Source organism: Arvicanthis niloticus, chromosome 5, assembly GCF_011762505.2.
Source record: "Arvicanthis niloticus isolate mArvNil1 chromosome 5, mArvNil1.pat.X, whole genome shotgun sequence".
Taxonomy (NCBI): domain Eukaryota; kingdom Metazoa; phylum Chordata; class Mammalia; order Rodentia; family Muridae; genus Arvicanthis; species Arvicanthis niloticus.
In genome coordinates this window covers 22839730-22860754 of record NC_047662.1, presented here as the reverse complement: position 1 = coordinate 22860754, position 21025 = coordinate 22839730, and the positions used below count along the sequence as shown (strand labels likewise).

Here is a 21025-nt window from a genome sequence, read left to right as displayed (position 1 = left end):
TGTGTTTAAGCTTCGTGAACTTTAGTGTAAGACTTCTGAGAGACAGAAAATTCTCTCAAAATTTTGAAAGAAAATGAAAGAGACATAGGTGTAATTGGGACTGCCTCAAACTTCTTTAAGGAAAACAACTTTTTTTAACTTTAAAATAACCATTTAGTTATGTCAGGGAGGTTATAATTAGTATAGTTTGATCCTCAAACTAAATAGTTTGTGTTGTTTTCTAGGTGTCCCATTCCTAGGCTAAGAATATGCTAAGAGTCCAGGGAAGCAGCTTAGCAGACTTAGCTCTATAACAGGGTTGTTTCAAGACCTTGTGTGGACTTGCCTTTAATCCTGGTACTCAGAAGGCAGAGGCTGCTGAATCTCTACATTCAGGGACAGCCTGGTGGGCTGTAGAGTTCCCAGGACAGCCAGGGCCACACAGCCCTAGGGCCTTGCACCACTGAACCACAGCACCACCAGCCTGCTGAGTTTATAAATCGTTGAGGGTGATGGAATTGACTTGGCAGATAGGCTGTAGGGACAATTACAAAGTAACACTTTAAAAATCTACTTCTTCTGGAGTAAGTTTTCTTTTTTTATAATGATTGTTCCAGTATGTGAATATTCCTTTAGAGATGGTCTGGTATCTGTAGTATGGTTTAGGACCCTGGGCTTGGGTTGGGGATTTAACTCAGTGCTAGAGTACTTGTCTAGCAAGCCCTAAGGCCCTGGCTTTGGTCTCCACTGAATCTTGAATTTAGCTATGTATCATTAGATGTTTTTTCAATCAGATGATTTTTCATGTCAGTCATTTTTCATTGCTGTGACTGAATTCCTGAGCAAATGAACTTAAAAGAAGAAAAACTTGTTTTGGCCACTTTAGAGATCCCAGTTCATGCTCAGCTGGTTCGATGGCTGTGGAGCTTTGTTCAGGAGAAGGTCTTGTCAGCTAGAACCTGTGGTGGTGGTTGACTGCCCACCTTGTGATGACCAAATGACAGAGAAACAAGAAATGGCCTGAATGTCCTCCAAATACACAGTCATGACCTTTGTCCTCCAGCTAGGCCACACTTACATAACTTTCCACTACTTCCTGATAATTCTGTCACATTATGTGCTCGTTAGTAAATTAATCCATTGAGTTCCGAGCCCTTGGACTGTTGAAATTTAAGTTATTTTTGTTTCCACTAGTAACTTAGTAGAAAGTAAACATTTGCAACTTACTAGTATCCACATACTCCAGTTGCAGGATCGGTGTTTCCGCCTTTACTGTGCTCACAGTTGTGGTCAGGCGTGGGCATCTGTCCTTATGCCTGTGCTCCTGGAGCCCGTTTTTCCAGCTTCTCTTGTTAAGGACTACTTTCCATTGGGTCTGGGAAGTGGCAGAGCCTGGTGGGGTGCAGGTTGTAGGTTAGGATCTGAGATTGAAGAAACTCGGTGGCTTGAGTAACCTTGGCCAGAGACCCAGCAACAGCTCCAAGACTTAATTCTTTGTCTAGGAGCCGGCAATAGCCCTCAGAGTTGGGAAGGTTGAATAAAGCAATGTGTGCTTTCAATAATGCTTGACAGATAGCAAGACAGAAAAATAGGAGTTGGTTATTATGACAGAGGAATTGGAAGGAAGAAAGAGTCCTAACGGGGTTGAGTAGCTTGGAATTAGTCAAATAAATCAGGTCTCAGATATGTATCATCCATTGCTACGGAAGTCTTTGCATTTGGAAGTCTGTAAACCCAGTATTTGACTTCTGGCTGGCCCTTTTTTCCCCTCTCTTAATATTCATTCATAAATATAAAATATTTTGGTCCCAGTAACCATTCCTTTGCAAAATTAATTAAATGTATCCTTAAGTATTCTCTTTGATGATCTCTCACATCGGCACAACTAGCTCCAAGTATCCTGATCTAATTTTTGCTGAGCCTCAGAAGCAAAGACAGACTTTAGGGGTTGATGTGGGACCTCTAGAATGGAGATTGCACAGAATAATCTTATTTTTCCTCTATTCTTCTAGTCTGTTATGTTCTGAACCCACACATGTTTTCGGAAGGACCAGATGGCTGACACTGGCTTATGGGAACCAAAAGACAAGAGTGAAAGTAACCTGGTTGTCTCATGCCCCAGCTTAGAGTGCTTCACCCTACCCTGAGACCAGTGTCCTTTTTCTCTGGAGACTTCACCCTGCTGTATCAAAAAACTGCTACCACCTGGCTTATCTGAGGTTAGATTATGGTTAAGTCAAGCAGCAGTGCTTATTAAATAGAAAAGGTTCTACTTGGGACTGTGGGAGAACAGGAGAAGCCATCGCTGCCTTTCAAAGGCTTTGGGATCTGTGGCTTAAAGTAAAGCTGGAATTCAAGAGTCCTGAGCCTGGTTTCATTTTCAGCTCCACCACAGAGAAGCTCCCTGACTGGGAACAAGCTGCCTGGCCTCTCCAAGCCTTAGTTAGCTCTTCATGAGTGAGAAGAGGAATTCACTCTTCGTATTTATTATAAGTAACAAATGAAATATTGCAGATAATAAAAATATTTCTTTTTACTATAAGTCAAGTGCTGTGCTAAATAGTCAACTGGTGCTAGCCTTTGTTATGTGAAAGCCCTCGTAATGAAGTGGCAAGATTAGTACACACGAAAGAGACAAGGCTTAAAAAGCATTGCCTTGTGAGACAAGAGAGAAACTGATAGAAGTGCCGGAGAAGTGGCTGGGTGAGCATCAGACTTGCATGGTGCTGAGTGAGGCCTCCTGAAGGAGGTGCGTCTCAGCTGTCAGCAAGAAGGGCAGAAGGATTCAGCTGCTGTAGTCAAAGTGTTTAGAAGGACATAAAGATAACTAGGAGGCATAGACTTCTAAACAGAATAATTTAGCTGCTGGCTTTTCTCACTACAGTGTAGAGACAAGTTGCCTGAGTGAAAATAGCCATGGTCTGGAATACAGTCCCAAGGGCCCAGTACAATGAGAAAATGCTTGAACCTGACAGTAGACACAGTGGATAACCAGAGGAAAGTAGTCAGAAATGATTGCAAGGTTGTTGGGAGTGAATCAGGGGTTCTGGAAGAGAGAAATCATGAGGTAGGTTTTCTTCTTTGAAGGTGGGGAAAGATCAAGTGCAGACTGAGCTGTGGCCAACCGTTTGCAGACCAGGAATCCACACTAGCTCTAATCAGAGAGCTCTTGGTGTGCGGGAACTGCCAGTTTGCCGACGTGAAAGAGCCCCAGGCTGGGTAATGGTGAGCCCTGAAGTCGCACCCCAGCTCTGCCACTGAGTGAGCACGGGTAAGTCTTCCACCTTCTATGGGTGGCCTTGATGGCCCTCCCTCCTCTGAGACTAAAGAAAAAGGGAGGGCAGAAAGCCAAGAGCAGCCTCCTTCCTGTCTCAGAATAGGAAAGGGTCTCAGGAACCTGCTCCTGGAGGCTTGTAAACTCCCTCAGTCACTGCGGAAGCCAGCTCACGTCCATGACCATTCGTGCTAAGCAGTAACTGACACTGGCTAATGTGCCATGCGGGCCTGCTGCTGGGCCCTGGAATGCTGCAGATCTTGGAATCAGGGCAACTGCACTGTTCTCATTCACAAACTTCTCCAAGTTGGCCTCACCTGAGCCCGAGAGTTGGCTGTAGAACTGTCTTAGTTCTGCAGGTTTCTGTGCACTGGCTGCAGCTCTCAAGAGTTGCTCTTTACTGTCCTGTCACTGTGCCCTTTTCACCTCTTAAGACCCAAGTTGGTTGAAGCCTAGGATCTACTGAGTGCTTTGAAAGCTGTTTGATTCCTGTTCACTGAATACCATTTCTTTCAGGGCATATTTAAGGGCTCTGCCCTCAAAATCTAATGCTACTGGCTCTAGATTGAGGGTTCAAACCACCCTGTGGGTTTACTTCAACAGATGAAAATTTTTCCTTGGCTACAGCAACATCCCTAATCCTGACCAGCCATGGAGAGGTTCGGTTCTTACAAGGAAATGAGTGAATGTGGGAATGGCTCACCACATTGGGAAGGCAAACTCACATCCTGCTGATGCTTGGCTGAGGACTCTCATGTCCACATACAAAGAAAAGCTTGTGGCACAGTTTTAGGACAAAGGTGAGCAGAGATCCACTGTGGAAAGGGGCACATTTTCCTTATTGAGAGATCATCCGAGGCATGCTCCTCGGGAAGCAGTGTTGGTGGGTGTCCGCAGATACGCATGGAGGCTTGCTTTTCCTGCTCCTTGTATCCACTCCCCGGCAGCACCCTCTAGTCACACCTGCTCAGTTAGCCATTTGAGTAGCCCAACTCCAGGCCAGCCATGCTTCTCATTTCTCCCCTGGGCCTGTCCTCAGTCTCCTTCCACAGACATAAAGGAAAAGAGAACCTGGTGGTGTTCAGGACCTTTGGGATTCACAAGTACTGTGGTCAGAGAAAGCCTGTTTGGCAGCACTGTGAGCTTAGGAGGGAACTCTTGCAAGAAATGTGATGGGCATTTCTAAATGGACATCTTAAGGGACCTTGGTTTGAAGACATGTCACTCCAGTTGTGCTTTTTCAGTTTGACCTGAGGAGTGCATCAGCTGTGGATGAAGAAGACTAGAGCATACACGGGTGCGAATGGACCAAAGATCTCAGCAGCTATGGGTGCAACATGACTTTGCTTTATGCTGTCCAGGTAGCCTGCTAGACTTGTTTCAGAGTCATAAAACTTACTTTTTTTAAAGGAGAAAGTGATACCAGTTCTCTGTTCTCCCCTCATTCTTAGGACAGGATATGCCAGGATCAGAGGAAAACACTTTGGGAAGACATGATAGAAGAAACATTAAGAAAAGATTTTTGTTTTGTTTTGTTTTGTTTAATTGAAGTGTTGTGTATGTGCTTACACATAGCATAAGGGAAAGCATGGAATGCTGCCACCCTTGAGTAAGTTGAGGTGTGTCTCTGCTAGATAGGGCCTGCACTTAAGTCCTTCTCCCCAGTTCCCTCAGGCTCATCCTTCCCATGCTGGAGTCTCCTAACAGTACCCCTAATGCAGCAGCAGTGGATTATAGGTAGAGCCGGAAAAATCTATCTGTCCAAGTTGTGTTTTGTGAGGCTTACAGAGCCTACCAGATGCTGTGTCGTATGATACAGTCACAAGCATGCCTCAGATCCTTCTCTACCTGGACAGAAAAGTCTAAAGAGCTTTGTTGTTTTGTTTTGTTTTGGAGAATAGGTTAGTTTTATGTTATTTGCTGTAAAGTACAAAAGGAATAGTGTTCAGGTTAATATTTAAATTTAAAAACATATTTTATTAGCCATGCAAAGATAGCATACAACTTTAATCCCAGCACTCAGGAGGCAGAGGCAAGCCGGCCTTGAGTTTAAGGCCAGTCTGGTTTACAGAATGGGAGCCAGGAGTACACAGAGAATCAGGGACTGGGCTGGAGTTGACTAAAATCATTTATTAAGAGGGATGTAGGTTGGTTTTTGAAGAATCACTGATATCCATCAGAAAGATTTGCTTTTTTTGAAGATGTAAAACTTCAGCTGAAGAACTGCTAAGGTGTTTAAAACTAATTTGAGATCTGTAGTTTTAAAAGATATCTTAGACAGTAAAAAGTTAAATTTACCCCTGACCTTGGGTGATACTCTTGATCTAGACCTACCCAAAGGAGTGCAGATTTTAATGTTTCTTCTACTCATGTGTTGGGACAAACCTTAGTTGTATGTAGTATACACTCTCACTTGACAATTAAGCACAAGGAAAATAAGTGTGCTGTTGAGTTCATTCCTAAGAGAACTGGGCCAGCAGCCAGACCAGAGGCCAGAGCTTGCTGACCATCTTAATAGACGTGAGTCAGAGCTCTCTGCACACCAGCCCTGCTGAGTTTTTAGTGAGAGTTTTTCACTTTTGTGCCTCTGTATCTCATTTGTAAAACAGAGTTACTGGTACCTGCCTCTTGAATGCTATGAATATTAAATAAAGTCACATTGTTGAGGATAGAGACTGTTTAATGACTAGTAGGTGACATTTTACCACTGTTACCCAGGCTGCTGCTTATTCATAGCTCATTCACTGGACCTGTTTGGAGAATGTAAAGCTAAGTAGAGAGTGTTTTGGTAGAAATACCTGGTCTAGTGTCTGTTCATCCTCAAAAGAGGAATTTCCCAGCCTTCTGCTTTTTCTCTATGATATTGTGGTTTCAGCTCCATTTGGCATGCCAGTTTCAGAGGTGACAGTCTGATGCTTGATTTGGTCTTTAATCTGAACTTTGTCATTAAAATGCTCTTGATAGATTTTTAAAGCATTTCAAAGAGATGCCACCAAAGTTTTCCTGTTAAATAAATTGGACCTTAAGTCAACTATTTATTTGGTTTAGTCGAATAATGGCTAAGTGATCCCCTGGGGAGGCTTAGGGGTAACTATTAGGAAAGATTACATGGGGCATTTTCCTCTGCCATCACAAATTGTCCTATGTCTTGCTTCAGCCTCAGCTGGTAGAGTCTGGTCTGTCTGAGCACTGATTTATGTTTAAATGACTGTGCCTCCCCTGATAGGCTATCACAGGTTTCCTGAAAGGTCCCATGAGCTCTGCATGTAAGCCTTAGACTAGAGTGATCTCTGCTGAGTGCTGCAGCCCATGGAGTCTAAGTTGACGCCTCACTGAGCCCCCTGCAACTGGGCTTCCTGCCTCAGTTGCCCTGCAGAGTGTAAGGTCTTGGATTTTGTGATTCTGTGATTTGTAGTTATAAACCTTAACCATTTTGGGGAATTTTTTTTCTTGTAATTTATTTGTTGAGTCTTTAGGAATTAGTGCTGTAGTGACCTTATACGAAGTCATTTCTGATCCTTGGTACCGAGCAAATGGGTACCCCTTAGAGAGAGAAAGCCATCTCGTCAGGCTCATGGCAAGTGTTCTTGCCTATCCTTATCCTTCCTGTCTTATTCTCACCTGGTGCCAAGGACAGCAATGCTGTGAGCAGAGGAAAACAGAACAGATCCAGGATTGGTCTGCACAGTTACAGAAAGGACCATACTTCGTTCTTTTTGGTATTTTATGGTCTATCTAAATAGATCTAAACAAAGCCAAAGTAAAGTAGTATTGGGTTTGTTGTTTTGTTTTTTTAATCTGCTTTTTGATAAAGTTCACCTTACCAGATGTAGTGGGGCATGCCTTTAATCCCAGCACTGGGGGCAGAGACAGGTGGCTCTCTATTGTGAGTTCAAGGCCAGCCTGGGTTAGTAAGACCTTTTCTTTAAAAAAAAAAAAAAATCTCTGTTAAATGTTCACTTCCCTGATGACTCATTTTTCCTAGGAAGGAAAAGGCAGCTACAATGTCGTGTCCATTAAGTGACTGAGGCAGTTTTGAGCACAGTGAGTGAGTGGAAAGGCTTTATTTTATTTTCCTTGACAAATGCAACAGCATGCTTACTCAAGACCACTGTTACTAAGCTGCTCCTAATTCCAGCCTGTGGAAGTCTGTTTAAGACTCCACAGATCCACAGAGCTACATGGCCAGGTGTTCTGAAAACACATCCTGTTAAGGAACTATGTGTGTCTGCTTTATTTTGTTGGGGTTTTTATCTTGTTTTGTTTATTTATTTTTTAATGGAGAGTCAGGGCCTCTTAAAGTTTGAATGCCACTCAGACATTTTAGCATAAAAAACACCTCTAAAACAAAAGGGGGGCCAGGACCACCAAGATAGCCCAGTGGGTAAAGGCTGACCACCTGAGGCCAATCCTTGGGACAGACGTACTTGTGAAAGAAGGGCACCAACTCCTACAGTTGTCCTCCGAGTTCCACACAGGAGCCATGATGCACACATACCAATAAAAAAAAAAAAAAAAAGTGATTAAAGAAATTAACTCTCCAGGGGCTAGAGAGATGGCTCACAGGTTAAGAGCTGTTCTTCTAAAGGCCCTGAGTTCAGTTCCCAGCAACCAGGTGGTGGGTCATAACCATCTGTAATGAGAGCTGGTGCCCTTTTCTGGCATGCAGGTTGTATAAATAATTTAACTCTCCGAAACTTGGCCTGCACTTTGTCACCTTGTAACCTCAACTACTGTCACCTTGAGAGATTTGTTGGGAAAGAACTCTTTGGTTAGTTGAATTTTGGCAATTCTGAATTCTCAATTGACATGTTAACCTAGTACATCACAAACTCAAGAAACTGAACTAGGTAGACATAGTGGTACATGCATACCTGTAATCCCCACCCCCTGGAGGCTGAGTAAGTCAAGAGGATGGGAAGCTCAAGGCCAGCCAGAGTTCCACTGTGAATCCCTGCCTAACCACCCACCCCCACCCCCAGAAATTTCCTGAGAGGAGGTTGTTGTTGTTGTCGTTGTCGTTGTTGTCATCACTGGCAAGTCCTGGGGCTTGGGTCCAGTGTCAGTATGTTTGAGCATAGAGGATCATCATTTGCCTGTGTGCATAACAAGCTTGTCAGAGTCTAAAGAATTGGCTTGTAACTCATTTGTGATTGGATAGGATCCAAAGGATGATTTTTGTTTTAAAATACAGACAGTGCTCACAGAGCAGGCCTTTCATAGACCAAACTAAAATTTATTTGAGTTTAACCTTGCTTGTAAGTATGTTACAGATTCTGTATTTTGGTTAACTAGTCAGTAGCAGGCATTAAAAGAATTTAGGGGATGGGGAGGGCTTCTCCCACATGTATTAAACTACCCTGTCTCTGCTCGAAAGTACCTAGTAATATGATATAAATAAGCTGGTACGTTGTATGTAGATCATGCCAGCCTCTCCAGATATCATGGAAACAAACTTGGAATCACACAGGGAAGTAAATAGCTAGTATTTCTAGAAGAGTTAGTTCATTTGTGACTAGTTTGTTTAGGTAGGAATACAGGAACCTTGAAAAAAACTTGACAACAGAGACTTAAGCTACTGTGACTTTGACTTGCTTTACGTTGAACATGACTCAGCAGTTAATGCAGCAGTGCATCAGGGAGCCCAGCTGCACCTAGGACAGGCTTCACTCTAAAAGTGCAAGAGGGTGAGTTTTCATGTGCTGTTTGAAATGGCACAGTGATTCCTTAAACCAAGTAGCCCTTGAAAGTATTTGCTGCTGCTTCCTGCTAGACTTAATACAGCCTTCTGACTCTTGCAGTTAGTTGCCTATTGGCACAAAGACAATGTGGTTTTGGCTACAGAAAAGAGAAAACTTGGCCCTTAGTTTGCAACCCCAGCCTGTGCTAAGCATGAACCTCGTTGATTTCTGACACATTAGTGAAGCTGGGTGCCACTGATGCCAACCAGGTCCTGTTTGCTCTCTCGTAGGTATGGTTTTGTGGAGTTTGACGATCTGCGTGATGCAGACGACGCTGTGTATGAACTGAATGGCAAAGACCTCTGTGGTGAGCGCGTCATTGTTGAGCATGCCCGAGGCCCACGGCGTGATGGCAGTTACGGTTCTGGACGCAGTAAGCATTTGAAGGATTTATTTGTATCAAGAACATACCTTTGTTGTTATAAATGTTAATTTTTAAAGTATTTTATTGTTTTATTTAAAGGTAGATATTTAAGCTGTTTTTATAAGAGTATATCTTTTAAAATATAGAATTGTAAATAAAACTTTAAATATTCAATATCATGGGTTTGTTTTAATACTTTAAAACATTTTCTTCTGTAATGCAATTTGACATATATTTAACAAAGATCTCAATTTTAATTAAAAGAATTTTTTGAGGCTAAGATGGCCATCTGTTCCATTTGCTGACCTTGGTTACCTTTCCATGAGTGGCCCTTGGCTGGCCTTCAATGACCACAATCATACCCCATTAGACCTGGGTGGAGAGGCTCCCTCAAACGCAGATGAGATTAACTGAAATAGGTGCCTGCATCTTTTTCTTTCCGTAAAAAATACTCACAAAGGTTTAATCACCATGGGTAATAATAGTAACTGATTTAATAATTTGCTTTTTCTAAATTGTTATGTTTCTTAATTTATACATGCTAACTTAAAATATAAATATTAACTGGTGAATTTTTGTGTTTAAACTCGAATTAAAGGTAAGACTTTAGTTAAAATACACATACTATTATTTAGAAAGGGGGGATTGAGTTAGATATTTTAAGAGTGTTCTTTGTCATCTCCTCTTACACTATGTGATGTTGTCTGTTTGAACTGTCTAAAGGTGGATATGGTTATCGAAGAAGTGGCCGAGATAAATACGGTCCTCCTACTCGCACAGAATACAGACTTATTGTGGAGAATTTGTCAAGTCGGTGCAGCTGGCAAGACCTGAAGGTTTGGGCCTAGTTACTTTCTAAGGTTGGGCATGGGTAAGAGTAGGAAGCAAGTATATTTACTCAGGCCTAGGAGTATAAAAGACATCAAAACCTCACTCATACGTTACTTATGTGGATGCCAACTGCTCCGAGGAATCATTTGTATTACATGGAATTTTCCACTGCAAATAGTGTTCTAGAGAGAAAACAGGGTGGAGCTGCATAGAAAAGGCTAAAAACCTGTTTCTGTAAACTGGAGCTGGACCATTACTAACTTTGAGCTTCCAGTGTGAGTATACAGTATACAGTGTGAGTGTACAGTGAGACTTTCCAGCCTGTGGTGTTCTCAGTCAGGTGCAGTGGTTGCATAGAGAAGTGGGAAGATAGGTCAGCCGTGCTGTATATAGTGAGTTCCAGAAGTGACAGCTCATCTCAGAAAGTGGGTGGGGGTCGACCCATCTTTTAAGAATTACTTATGGGCCAGCCAAGGCAGAGTACATCTTTAATGTCAGCACTTTGGAGACAGGTTAGCAGAGCTCCATAAACTGGAGGCCAACCTGCTCTACACAGTGAGTGTAAGGCCAGTCAGGACTACAGAGGGAGACTTGCTTAAAGAAATAAAATAATTTTAAAAACGAAGAGAAAGAAAAAAAAATTATTCAAAACTTCCAAGATCTCGAGGTTTGGGAGGAGCAAAGATGGGGGGTCCATTCCCAACATCCATGTGGCAGCTCACAGCTGTCTGTAACTCTAGGATCTGACATTTGCACACAGGCAAAACACCAATGCACATAAAATGATGGTGGTGGTGGTGGTGGTGGTGGTGGTGGTGATCAATGCACATAAAATGATGGTGGTGGTAATGATGGAGGAGGAGGAGCCAGGGCTGGGCTGGGTTGGGCTGTAACTTGGTACTAAGCACTTAAACCTGGCTGGTGTGCATACACTGAAGCTCAGCACCACGAGAATGAACAAGTTCTGCTGCTGTGGCCATCCAAGGTGCCGAAGGTCACTTCTTGAGAACAGTGTTTCTAATCTTGGTAGGGAAGAAAACTTGTGCAGAAGTGTCTTAACCGGATGGTCTCAGAACAAATGAAAGAGGCAAGCTGTTTCTTTTTATACCAAAATGAAGGAGTTGAGAAAAGAGTAGTTAGGAATTCTTTACATTCATTTTATGGTTTGTTTCGGGTTGGTTTTGTTTTGTTTGGGGGTTTCTCTGTATCCTTGGCTGTCTTGCAACTTCTGTAGACCAGATTGGCCTCTAAATCAGAGATCTGCCTGCCTCTGCCCTGAGTGCTGGGATTAAAGGTACTGCCTAGCCATTTGTTTTATCTTTTTAATTTTATTTATTTTATTTATATGAATACACTGTAGCTGTCTTCAAACCAGAAGAGGGCATCAGATCCCATTACAGATGGTTGTGAGCCACCATGTAATTGCTGGGAATTGAACTCAGGACTCTGGAAGAGCAGTCAGTGCTCTTAACCTCTGAGCCATCTCTCTAGCCCCATTTGTTTTATCTTAAAGGATCTTTTTCAAATTTGCTACAGACAACTTTTAGGTTAACAAAGATGAGATGCAGAGAAACTTAAGGCATGATTGTACACACCTCCTTCAATCCCAGTACTTAGGCAGAGGCTGAGGCAGGCAGATTTCCATGAGTTGAGAATAATCTGGCATAAAAGGCTAGCCCTTGGGGATGGAGAGATATCTAAGCAATTATGGACCTTTATTGGGGCAGTTAAAAATACTTGCTGCTCTTACAGAAATCCCAAATTCAGTTCCCTGCACTCCAGTATGGAGCGTACAGCCACCTGTAACTTCCAGTCTAGGAAATGTGATGACCTCTGCTGGCTTCCATGGGCACCTTTAATCACAGGTACAATGCCACCCACAGATACACACATCTGCACATAATCTAGAGATAAAACTCTAAAGGCTGGAAAGATGGCTCAGCAGTTAACACTGGATGCTCTCTCAAAGGACAACTACAGTTTCCAGCACTCACATGGATGCTCACAGCCATCTATAACTCCAGTTTCATGGTCTCCAGTGCCGCTTTCTGACCTCTGCTGGCACCACATGCATATGGTGCACAGACAGTCATACACAGAAAAAATCAAGGAAAAGAAGACTAGTTCTTCCTGGCATGTGGCTACATGGAATATTTGAAGGTGTTGATATTTTCTTTGGTCCACTTAGCAAAGTCATTAACTGGCTTTGCTTCTATACCTGGGCAGTTTCTCTCTCAGGAAAACAAAAATAATAGATCTGACACTGCCTCCTACCAGTTGTATGACTTTAACAAGTCCCTTTTGTCTATCTTGGATCCTCAACTACAAAATGCTGTTTTGTTGTAACTTTATTTAACATAAACTTCTTGTACTAGAAGTTGAACCTCACACATGCTGAACAAGTGCCATACCAATGAACTGTATATACCAATGAACTGTATGTACCCAGCCTTCTTTCTTTCCCTTTTGTGCAAGGAAAGGAGGGTGTTGAGGCAGGTCTCACTGTATAGGCCAAGGCTCTCCTTGAACTCCATAGAGATCCCTTGCTTCTCCCTTCTGAGTGCTGGGATTAAAGGCTTGCCTTTCCATGCCCAAATGCTCTTTGCTTTTTCTTGAAGTTAACTCTAATTTCCCTGGGCTGGCCTTGAACTGAACTGTTTATGCAGACCTTCGACTTAACCCCTTTGAGTAGCTAAAAACCAGTCTATCATCACCAGGCTCAGTTTTATAATTATTAATATATTTTTATTTTAGAAGTCAAGGGGGTCCTAGGTATAGAAAATATTAGCTGTAACCAGATGGTGGCACACACCTTTTAATCCCGGTACTTGAGGCAGAAGCAGGCATTTCTGAGTTCAAGGCCAGCCTGGTGTACAGAGTGAGTCCCAGAACAGCCAGGGCTACATAGAGAAACCCTGTCTCGAGAAAAAGAGAAAGAAAATATTAGCCATTAATAAGGAAATTTAAAACACAAACAAATTAAAGGGATCTTACTCTTTAAAATCCATAAGCTAGAGCTGGAGCCATAGCTTACAGTTCTCTCCGAGGACCTGGATTTAATTCCCACACCACATGGCAACTCAGAACTGTGTAACTCTAGTCCAGGGAATCCAGTGCCCAGTTCTGGCCTCCTCAGACACTAGGCATGTGTAGCAGGACCTGCACATGGTACTCAAACATACATGGAGGTCAAACGCCATCTACATAAAGTAAAAGTGAAGAAATCTTTCTTAAGGTCATAGATTTATATCACATTGTATAAATTGGGTTGGAAATGTTCAGCATACTGTTGGCATGAAGAATTGGAAGTTTTACTTATGTAGTGCAGTAAGATTAAGAATTTGGTTCTAGGGGGCTGGAGAGATGGCTCAGTGGTTAGGAGCACTGCCTGCCCTTCCAGAGAACCTAGAATTACAAGGTGGCTCACAGCTGTCTGTAACTGCAGTTGCAGGGTGTCTGGTGCCCTATTCTGGCCTCCAGGGGCTCTGTGTGCATGTGTTGCACAGCCATAACACCTGTACGTACATAAAACTTTTTTAAGAGTACTTACCAGGCAGTAGAGGCAGGCAGATGACCTCTGAATTCAAGGCCAATCAGTGCTATGCAGAGAAACCCTCAGGGAAAATTGATTCCAAAGATAGTTTGGTTTTTTTGTGGGTTTTGTTGTTGTTGTTTTGTTTGGTTTGGTTTTTTCATGTGTCTCCCTGGCTGTCCTGGAACTCACTCTGTAGACCAGGCTGGCCTCTAATTAAGAGAGAGATCAACCTGTCTCTGTTTCCTCAGTGTTGGGATCAAAGGTGTGTACTCCCATGTCCAGCTAAGAGGCAACTCTTGAAGGATTTACTCATAGCCGTGATCTGGAGCACGTCTTTCTGGGTTTTTATTAACCCTCCCCAACTTTGCTTCATGAAAAAATAATTCCATACTGGGTTTTTTCTGCCTCTGTGCCCTAGATGAATACCTTACTGACTTTGAACAATTAACAACTTTGTTGTAATTTGCCATCCGTATCTGTGGAATGGGTGTAGTTCCGTCTGTGTGGTTATGACAAGGAGTAAGCCGATAAAACACTATGGAGCAGTCACTGACTGCTGCTGTTAGGAGCTGTCTGTCAGCCATCACTGCTTTGTAAGTGTGACTAGCTGAAATCCAGTAGTGGCACTGAGGGCTGAAGAGGCAGCTCAACAGGTAACAGTACTTGCTGCTGTTCAGAGGAGCTAGATTTGCACCCACATAGCAATTCAAAACTCTAATCCCAACACTCAGGAGGTGGAGGCAGGTGGATCAATGTGTGTTTGAACAAAACCTCTAACTTTAGTTCTAGGGAACCCAATACCGTCTTCTGGCCTCTGAGAGCAGTGAGCATGCGTGGGGCACACAGACATACATGCAAGGCAAGCACTCATACATATAAGATAAAAATGTGAAGATAGCAGCACTGGCCCAGCTCTCCGCCAGTCAGTCTTTACCCTAATTTTGTCATGGCGTTCCCATCTTGGTCTAATCATGATTGCATCTGTATTCACTTATGCATGTCCTAGTTTGAATGGCTACTAGCCTTTTATCCAGAACCCATACTTCTGCAAATAACTCAAATTTTTGTACAGAGGTGTTCTTGAATGGATTGTGGATAATGATCACAGTCTAAGTATAACCTGCACTCTTGACAATGGAGAAACCCTCAGAAGTATGCAGGGATGGTGACTAGAAGATTGTGTATATTAAGACACACTGACAGACATGCTTGTGATGAAGCAAATAAGGGAAATGACAAAAATGACATGCTCAGTGTTTACAAATGCAGAACAGAACTCAACAAAATGAACAGAGACCACAAACGTCTATTCTGTTTAGTGTGTGTTACATACACCACTGGAACGCTAGGCTGACGTCTTTGCCCAGATCCATCCTGACACTTAACTGCACTTCCCTTTACTCACACGTTCACACTGAGCAGATGAGGATGGACATGGCCATGGGAGGATGTGGGTTGGTTTTGCCACTTGCACCACGGCTTCCCTTGCCTGCTGCATTTTAACTTGTTTTTTCCTTTAGGATTACATGCGTCAGGCAGGAGAAGTGACGTATGCAGACGCTCACAAGGGACGCAAAAACGAAGGAGTGATTGAATTTGTGTCTTACTCTGATATGAAAAGAGCTTTGGAAAAGTTGGATGGAACTGAAGTCAACGGCAGAAAAATCAGATTAGTTGAAGACAAGCCAGGTTCTAGACGGCGCCGGTCTTACTCCAGAAGCCGGAGTCACTCAAGGTATTGTTGACATATCAGGAGTTGGGCACTCACTCCACAGTACTGCACTGATCAGCATGGACGGCCCACTCGTGTTCTCTTGTTGGCTTTCATAGCATGATTTCATGTGCTTTAGTGGCTCAGAACTTTGAACTGAGCAGTTTGTGAAACTCATGAACCTCTTACACCACAAATACAAACAGAAGTAAAGTCCTTTTCTGAGACAGGATTCAGTGGCCTCTCACCTTTCTCTGGGGAGCTGAGTCATGAACTGGACTAGAAGCACGTAAGGCCAGGACACCTGTTCTTACAAGCAACTGGAGTAGAAGCTGCCAGTGGTGGCGCACACCTTTATCCTCACTTACTGCACTTGGGAGGCAGAGGCAGGTGGATCTCTGGGTTCAAGGACAGGCCTGGTTTACAGAGTGAGTTCCAGGACAGCCAGGGCTGCACAAAGAAACACTGTCTTTAAAAAAGAGTAGAGAGCACCAGATTTGGCAGGCATTTGTGAACAAGACAGATCTGATCCCCACCCTCACTGGAGGAAATAGGCAGTGAGGGAATGATGGCCATTGTAAGCCAGCACAGCTGGTCTGGGATGGTTAGGATCCTCATGGAGACAGCTTATAACGCTGGAGGTCATGGGTAGACAGGGCCATGTCTTTCTAGCAGAGAGGTGTTTCATAAAGGCCTGGAGTGTGGGGGTGTTTCCCAGAGTAGAGAAGACGTGACTTGAATGTGTTGTTGAAGTTTTCCCACAGCTGGGTTTATAGATTGCACAGTGTGCTGCCTGCTTATTTCCTGTGATCTCAAGGCTAGGGCTTGAGGTATGGGAGAGGGGGTTTTCAGCTAGGCTATGGCATTAGAAGTGCTCTGTACCTAACTCCTGTCATAGCTGTGTGAGATAACGATGCTGAGCAATGTCTAGAAACAACAGAGCAATCTTCTGTGTCTCTGGAGATCACGAGGTTGGTTCCATCAGCTGTGGTCAGAGCCCTGAGCCTCGCTGTTCACTTTACACGCCAGTGCTCTTGGCGCCTCCCCACACCTCTCCTGTGGTCAATGTCCAAAGACCATGTGCAAATGTGTTTGCAGTATTCTTTTTTTTCCTTCCTTTGTATTTCATACTATATTTATGTTTATCTGAAAGAAAGTCCCCAAAAACACAGTATATAACTGTCATCACCAAGTATTCAAGCCATATTTCTATTTACCGCGTTGCTCCATGGGTGTCTTTATGCTGTAGTGTTTCCTGGCCGGGACCCAGCTCAGTCATTTAGCAGAAGGTTGTTCTGTCTTTAACCTGGAACTTTCCACCTCGTGTCTGTGATTACAAGTACACCACTGCCCAACTCTTATGTGCAGCAGGCAGTTTTTCACTGAAGAAATGAATGTCTTGGTTGGCTCTAGACAGCCTTCTTTTAATATAATTAGACAATGTTTTATATAATTAAAATTGGGGATGTTTTGCCTGCATGTTTGTATTATCTGTGTACCTGCTACCTACCAAGGCTAGATGAGGTACCAGTTCCCCTGGGACTGTAGTTAAGTTGTAAAACCACCATGTTGGTGCTGGGTATCAAATCTGGATCCCGTGCAAGTTCAGTAAGTGCTCTGAACTGCTGATCCGTATCTCCATCTCATGTGCATGCCTAGTGTCTGCTGAGCTCAAAGGAGGATGTTTGATCCCTGGAATTGGAGTTACAAATGATTATGAGCCACCATGTGGGTGCTGGGATTGAACCCAGGTCTTTTCCAAGAACAAGTGCTCTTAACCACTGAGCAAATCTCCAGCCCCTTACTGACAATTTTTATTTTATTTTTCTAACCTGTGTGAGGTTCTACATGTGTTTAATCCCAGGACTTAAGAGGTAGAAGCAGGTGGATTTTTGTGAGTTTAGGCCATTCTGGTCTACCTAGGAAGTTCCGGGCCAGCCAAAGTTAATGAAACCCTGTCTCAAAAGCTTTTTTTTTTTTTTTTCCTCCATCACAGGTCTCGCTCTCGAAGCAGACATTCCCGGAAGAGCAGAAGCCGAAGTGGTAGCAGTAAAAGCAGCCATTCAAAGAGCCGTTCTCGATCCAGGTGGGCCTGCAGCTTTTCCTGTCCCAGCCTTCCAGCCCTGGAAATGGGGGTTCATCTTTCCCCTGCTTCCGTACCCCACATGCCCTGTGCTCTCTATTTCCTGACTTAGAAAGTGTCTGGTCACCTGTTACTCACCCAGCACCTGTGTCTTCCAGGTCAGGCTCCCACTCCCGCAGCAAGAGCCGCAGCCGCAGCCAGAGCCGCAGTCGCAATAAGAAAGAGAAAAGCCGGAGCCCCAGCAAAGACAACAAGAGCCGCAGCCGCAGCCGCAGCCCCGACAAGAGCCGCAGCAAGAGCAAAGACCATGCAGAAGACAAGCTCCAGAACAACGACAGCTCTGGCAAAGCCAAGAGCCACAGCCCCAGCCGCCATAACAGTAAAAGTCGGAGCAGGAGCCAGGAGAGGAGAGCAGAGGAGGAGAGGCGAAGGAGCGTGAGCAGGGGTCACAGCCAGGAGAAGAGTCTTCTCAAGAGTCGGAGCCGCAGCCGGAGCCGCAGCCGAAGCAAAAGCAAGGACAAGCGGAAGGGCAGGAAGAGAAGCCGGGAAGAAAGTCGAAGCCGGAGCCGCAGCAAGAGCGAGCGCAGCCGGAAACATAGCAGCAAGCGGGACAGCAAAGTCAGCAGCAGCAGCAAGAAGAAGAAGGAGGACACCGACCACTCCCGGTCACCGTCCCGCTCAGTGTCAAAGGAGCGAGAACATGCCAAGGCAGAGTCTGGCCAGAAGGAAAGCCGGGCTGAGGGCGAGAGCGAGGGTCCCAATCCAGAGCCCCGGGCCAGGTCAAGATCCACTTCCAAATCTAAACCCAATCTCCCGGCAGAGTCGCGCTCCAGGTCAAAGTCGGCTTCAAAAACGCGCTCTCGATCCAGGTCTGCTTCCAGGTCACCCTCCCGGTCCAGATCCAGGTCCCACTCGAGGTCCTAACTGGCTATGCCACGCTGGAACTGCCGAGAAGTTTTTTGTACATGTTGGTAGCCGTAGCACAAGAGTGAAGTAGAACACCCGTCACTGCTGTACATGAACTCCCTAAGGTGTGTCTCAGTTGTTCAATCTCAGTGCTTCCTCCCGGGGTACCGCCTCCCGGGCCAGGCCTTCCCGCTCCACTGAAGCAACTCCTCAAACCTCCCTTTCCTCACAGTAGGACACCCAACCGCCTTGGCTTTCAGGCCTGGCCACGGCTACAGGGAGCTCGGCGCCTGTGCGGCTTCTCAGGCTGGAGTGATGGCGTAGGTGGGTGTGGCGAGCTCAGCCGTTTGCCCTCAAATCGATGCCCTTTGATGTGTGCCACGTAGTGAAAGTGCAAGTCTTCAGTCTCCCACCACCGGTCTCCTGTTTCCGGACTTACCAACGTTGTGAATAGCACAGTCAAGAGAAATGGATACCTGCATAGCCCATAGGAAGTAACACTGTAGAGCTCCATATTCTGGTATTGTGATTATATTGTTTTATATTAAAGAAAAGAAGTTTTTTTAATTTTATTTTTCCCCGTCTTGCAAAGTATAGTGACCCCTGTTTCCATTAAATTTGAATAAAGACTATTTTTGCTTGACAAAATTTCACCGTGCTTGAATCTAAATGGCATTTCCTGATGTGTCATCTGTCCTGCTGTTTTCCCAGTGGTGAGAAGCAGTATTTCCCAAAGGACTCTCACCCAGCAGAGTGAAGGCAAGTCCCCAAGTTTGTGATTCTGGGGTTCTCTTGAGAAGCTTGTGGTCAAGCTGAGGAGAAATGAGGCCATATGGAAGCCGCATCGCCAGTGAGTTCTTCCAGAGCAGAGGTTGTTCTTGTGCTTGTCGGTCTTGTCATGAGTCCACCCCACCATGATCCTCTCATCACCGTAAATCTGAACTGAGAACCAGGGCCATGCTACTGGATTACCTTGCCTCAGTCATTTTCGCACTAATGGCCACATAGCTCAGGAGGTGCCTGATGGTGGCTCACATCTGGTGTTGAGGGGCGGCACGCCAAGGCGGACGCTGGGCTCCTTAGTACATGTGGCGAGCTGGGCGGACAGAGCCGCTGTGCAGGAATCTGCTGGGATCTGTCCCTAGAGCTCAAGCTGCTTGTCCATAAACCAGACCTACAGGGGCCTGGGATACAACATCAGACTGCTATCTTCCCTTCCCAGAGTTTATGACACACTAAGGGCAAGTGTGCGGTCTGGGAAGGCAGCCACCATGGCTTAGGTTTGGAGACATGGTTTCAGGAAACATGCTGTGCAAAGCTCGGTGGGGAAAAGCACAGGCCGTGTGGGTTTGAGCAAGTGGTAAGCCCAGCAGAGATGGTGCCGGGAAGAAGTGTGGGAAGGAATTGGGGGGGGGGGGCTGTCATGACAGCACCAAGAAAGAAGTGTTTGACCAGGCACATGCTTGGAGAGCAGGCCTGCAGGCTGGAAAGCGGCACCTCTCCATGTAAAATCCCGGATAGATGTCCAGCCAGGCGGTGGTGGCACACACCTTTAATCCCAGCAGTTGGGAAGTTAACCTGGTCTAGAGTGAGTTCCAAGACAGCCAGGGGTGCACAGAGAAACACTGTCCAGAAAAGAAAAATGGTCTGGGGTATGGTCAGGAGGGTCTAGGATTAGCGAGACAGCAGTGAGAGCTTTGGATGGCTGTGGTGCTAAAGCCGTTCTGAGCTCTTGGAGAAGAGGTAGGTGAGTTTGGCTCAGATTGGACCATGGAATCCTAGGTCCTAGGCAGCCAAACTAAAGACATCCCTGACTCCCGTGAACTTACCTTCCCTTTATCTGGGCTCGTCATTGTGTTGTCATGACAAGGTAAGGAATCCACCTCAGTATCATACAGATGTCTCCCCACTCTACCCTGTAAGAATGGGGACGTGGGCAGTTTAAATTTTCGTTTGTTTTTTTTGTGTTTTGTCTACGTGTGTGTGCATGTGTGTGCCTGGTGCCTGGGGAGGCCGGAAACTCCCTGGAGCTGGAGTTATGGGTGATGGTGGGACACACGTGCTGGGCACTGAATCCAGGGCCTCAGGAGGAGCAACTCGTTCTCTATCTCTGCAACCCCTAAATTTTTAAAAAGTTCATAACTTTTCCATCTCACAATGCAAGCTTTGTTCCTGTTTGGCTTGTAAACAAAGTTATGTTTCTACAGTAAGCTCTGTGGTGGCCATGGGAAGTTCTCACTTAAACACGGATTCTAACCGCCGATCTTAAGGTGCAACCCTGTGAAAATTCTGTATGTGCCCAGGTCCCTGCCGGTGGGTTTTGCTGGCGTTCTCATAAATGTGAAGCTCTGAATAAAGAACACCAAGGAAGGTGTGGGGTGTCCTCTTCTGTCTGCAGTGAAGACAGACACTCAGGGACATCACTAACATCTCAGAATCTGTTGCCAGCCCGTTACAGCCAAGAAAGCTGCATGTAGCGTGCCACACAGCCTCTCCAGTATTAGGGTCACATTTAGAAATGACTTTAGTTATTTTCCCAAAGTTAGGAAAGACTGGTCCTCTTGTCCTGGAATATAACCTGCTACTTGTCTGGGATCCTGA

General features: G+C 44.9%; 1 protein-coding gene across 2 annotated transcripts in view; it reads left to right on the top strand.

Annotated features, from left to right (window-relative positions):
* The window catches only part of Srsf4 (serine and arginine rich splicing factor 4), a 29445-nt gene extending 8647 nt beyond the window's left edge, over positions 1-20798 (top strand). The window contains exons 1-6 of one of the 2 annotated variants that reach the window (XM_076934105.1): positions 4589-4614; positions 9225-9367; positions 10082-10194; positions 15245-15459; positions 17432-17521; positions 17677-20798. In XM_076934105.1, coding sequence (XP_076790220.1) covers positions 4604-4614; positions 9225-9367; positions 10082-10194; positions 15245-15459; positions 17432-17521; positions 17677-18442 — 1338 coding nt within the window. In that variant the 5' untranslated portion in view covers positions 4589-4603 and the 3' untranslated portion in view covers positions 18443-20798. Of the gene's footprint in view, positions 1-4588; positions 4615-9224; positions 9368-10081; positions 10195-15244; positions 15460-17431; positions 17522-17676 lie in introns of those variants that run through there. The other variant, XM_034502052.2, reaches the window with a different exon arrangement.
* The last annotated feature ends 227 nt before the right edge of the window (positions 20799-21025 follow it).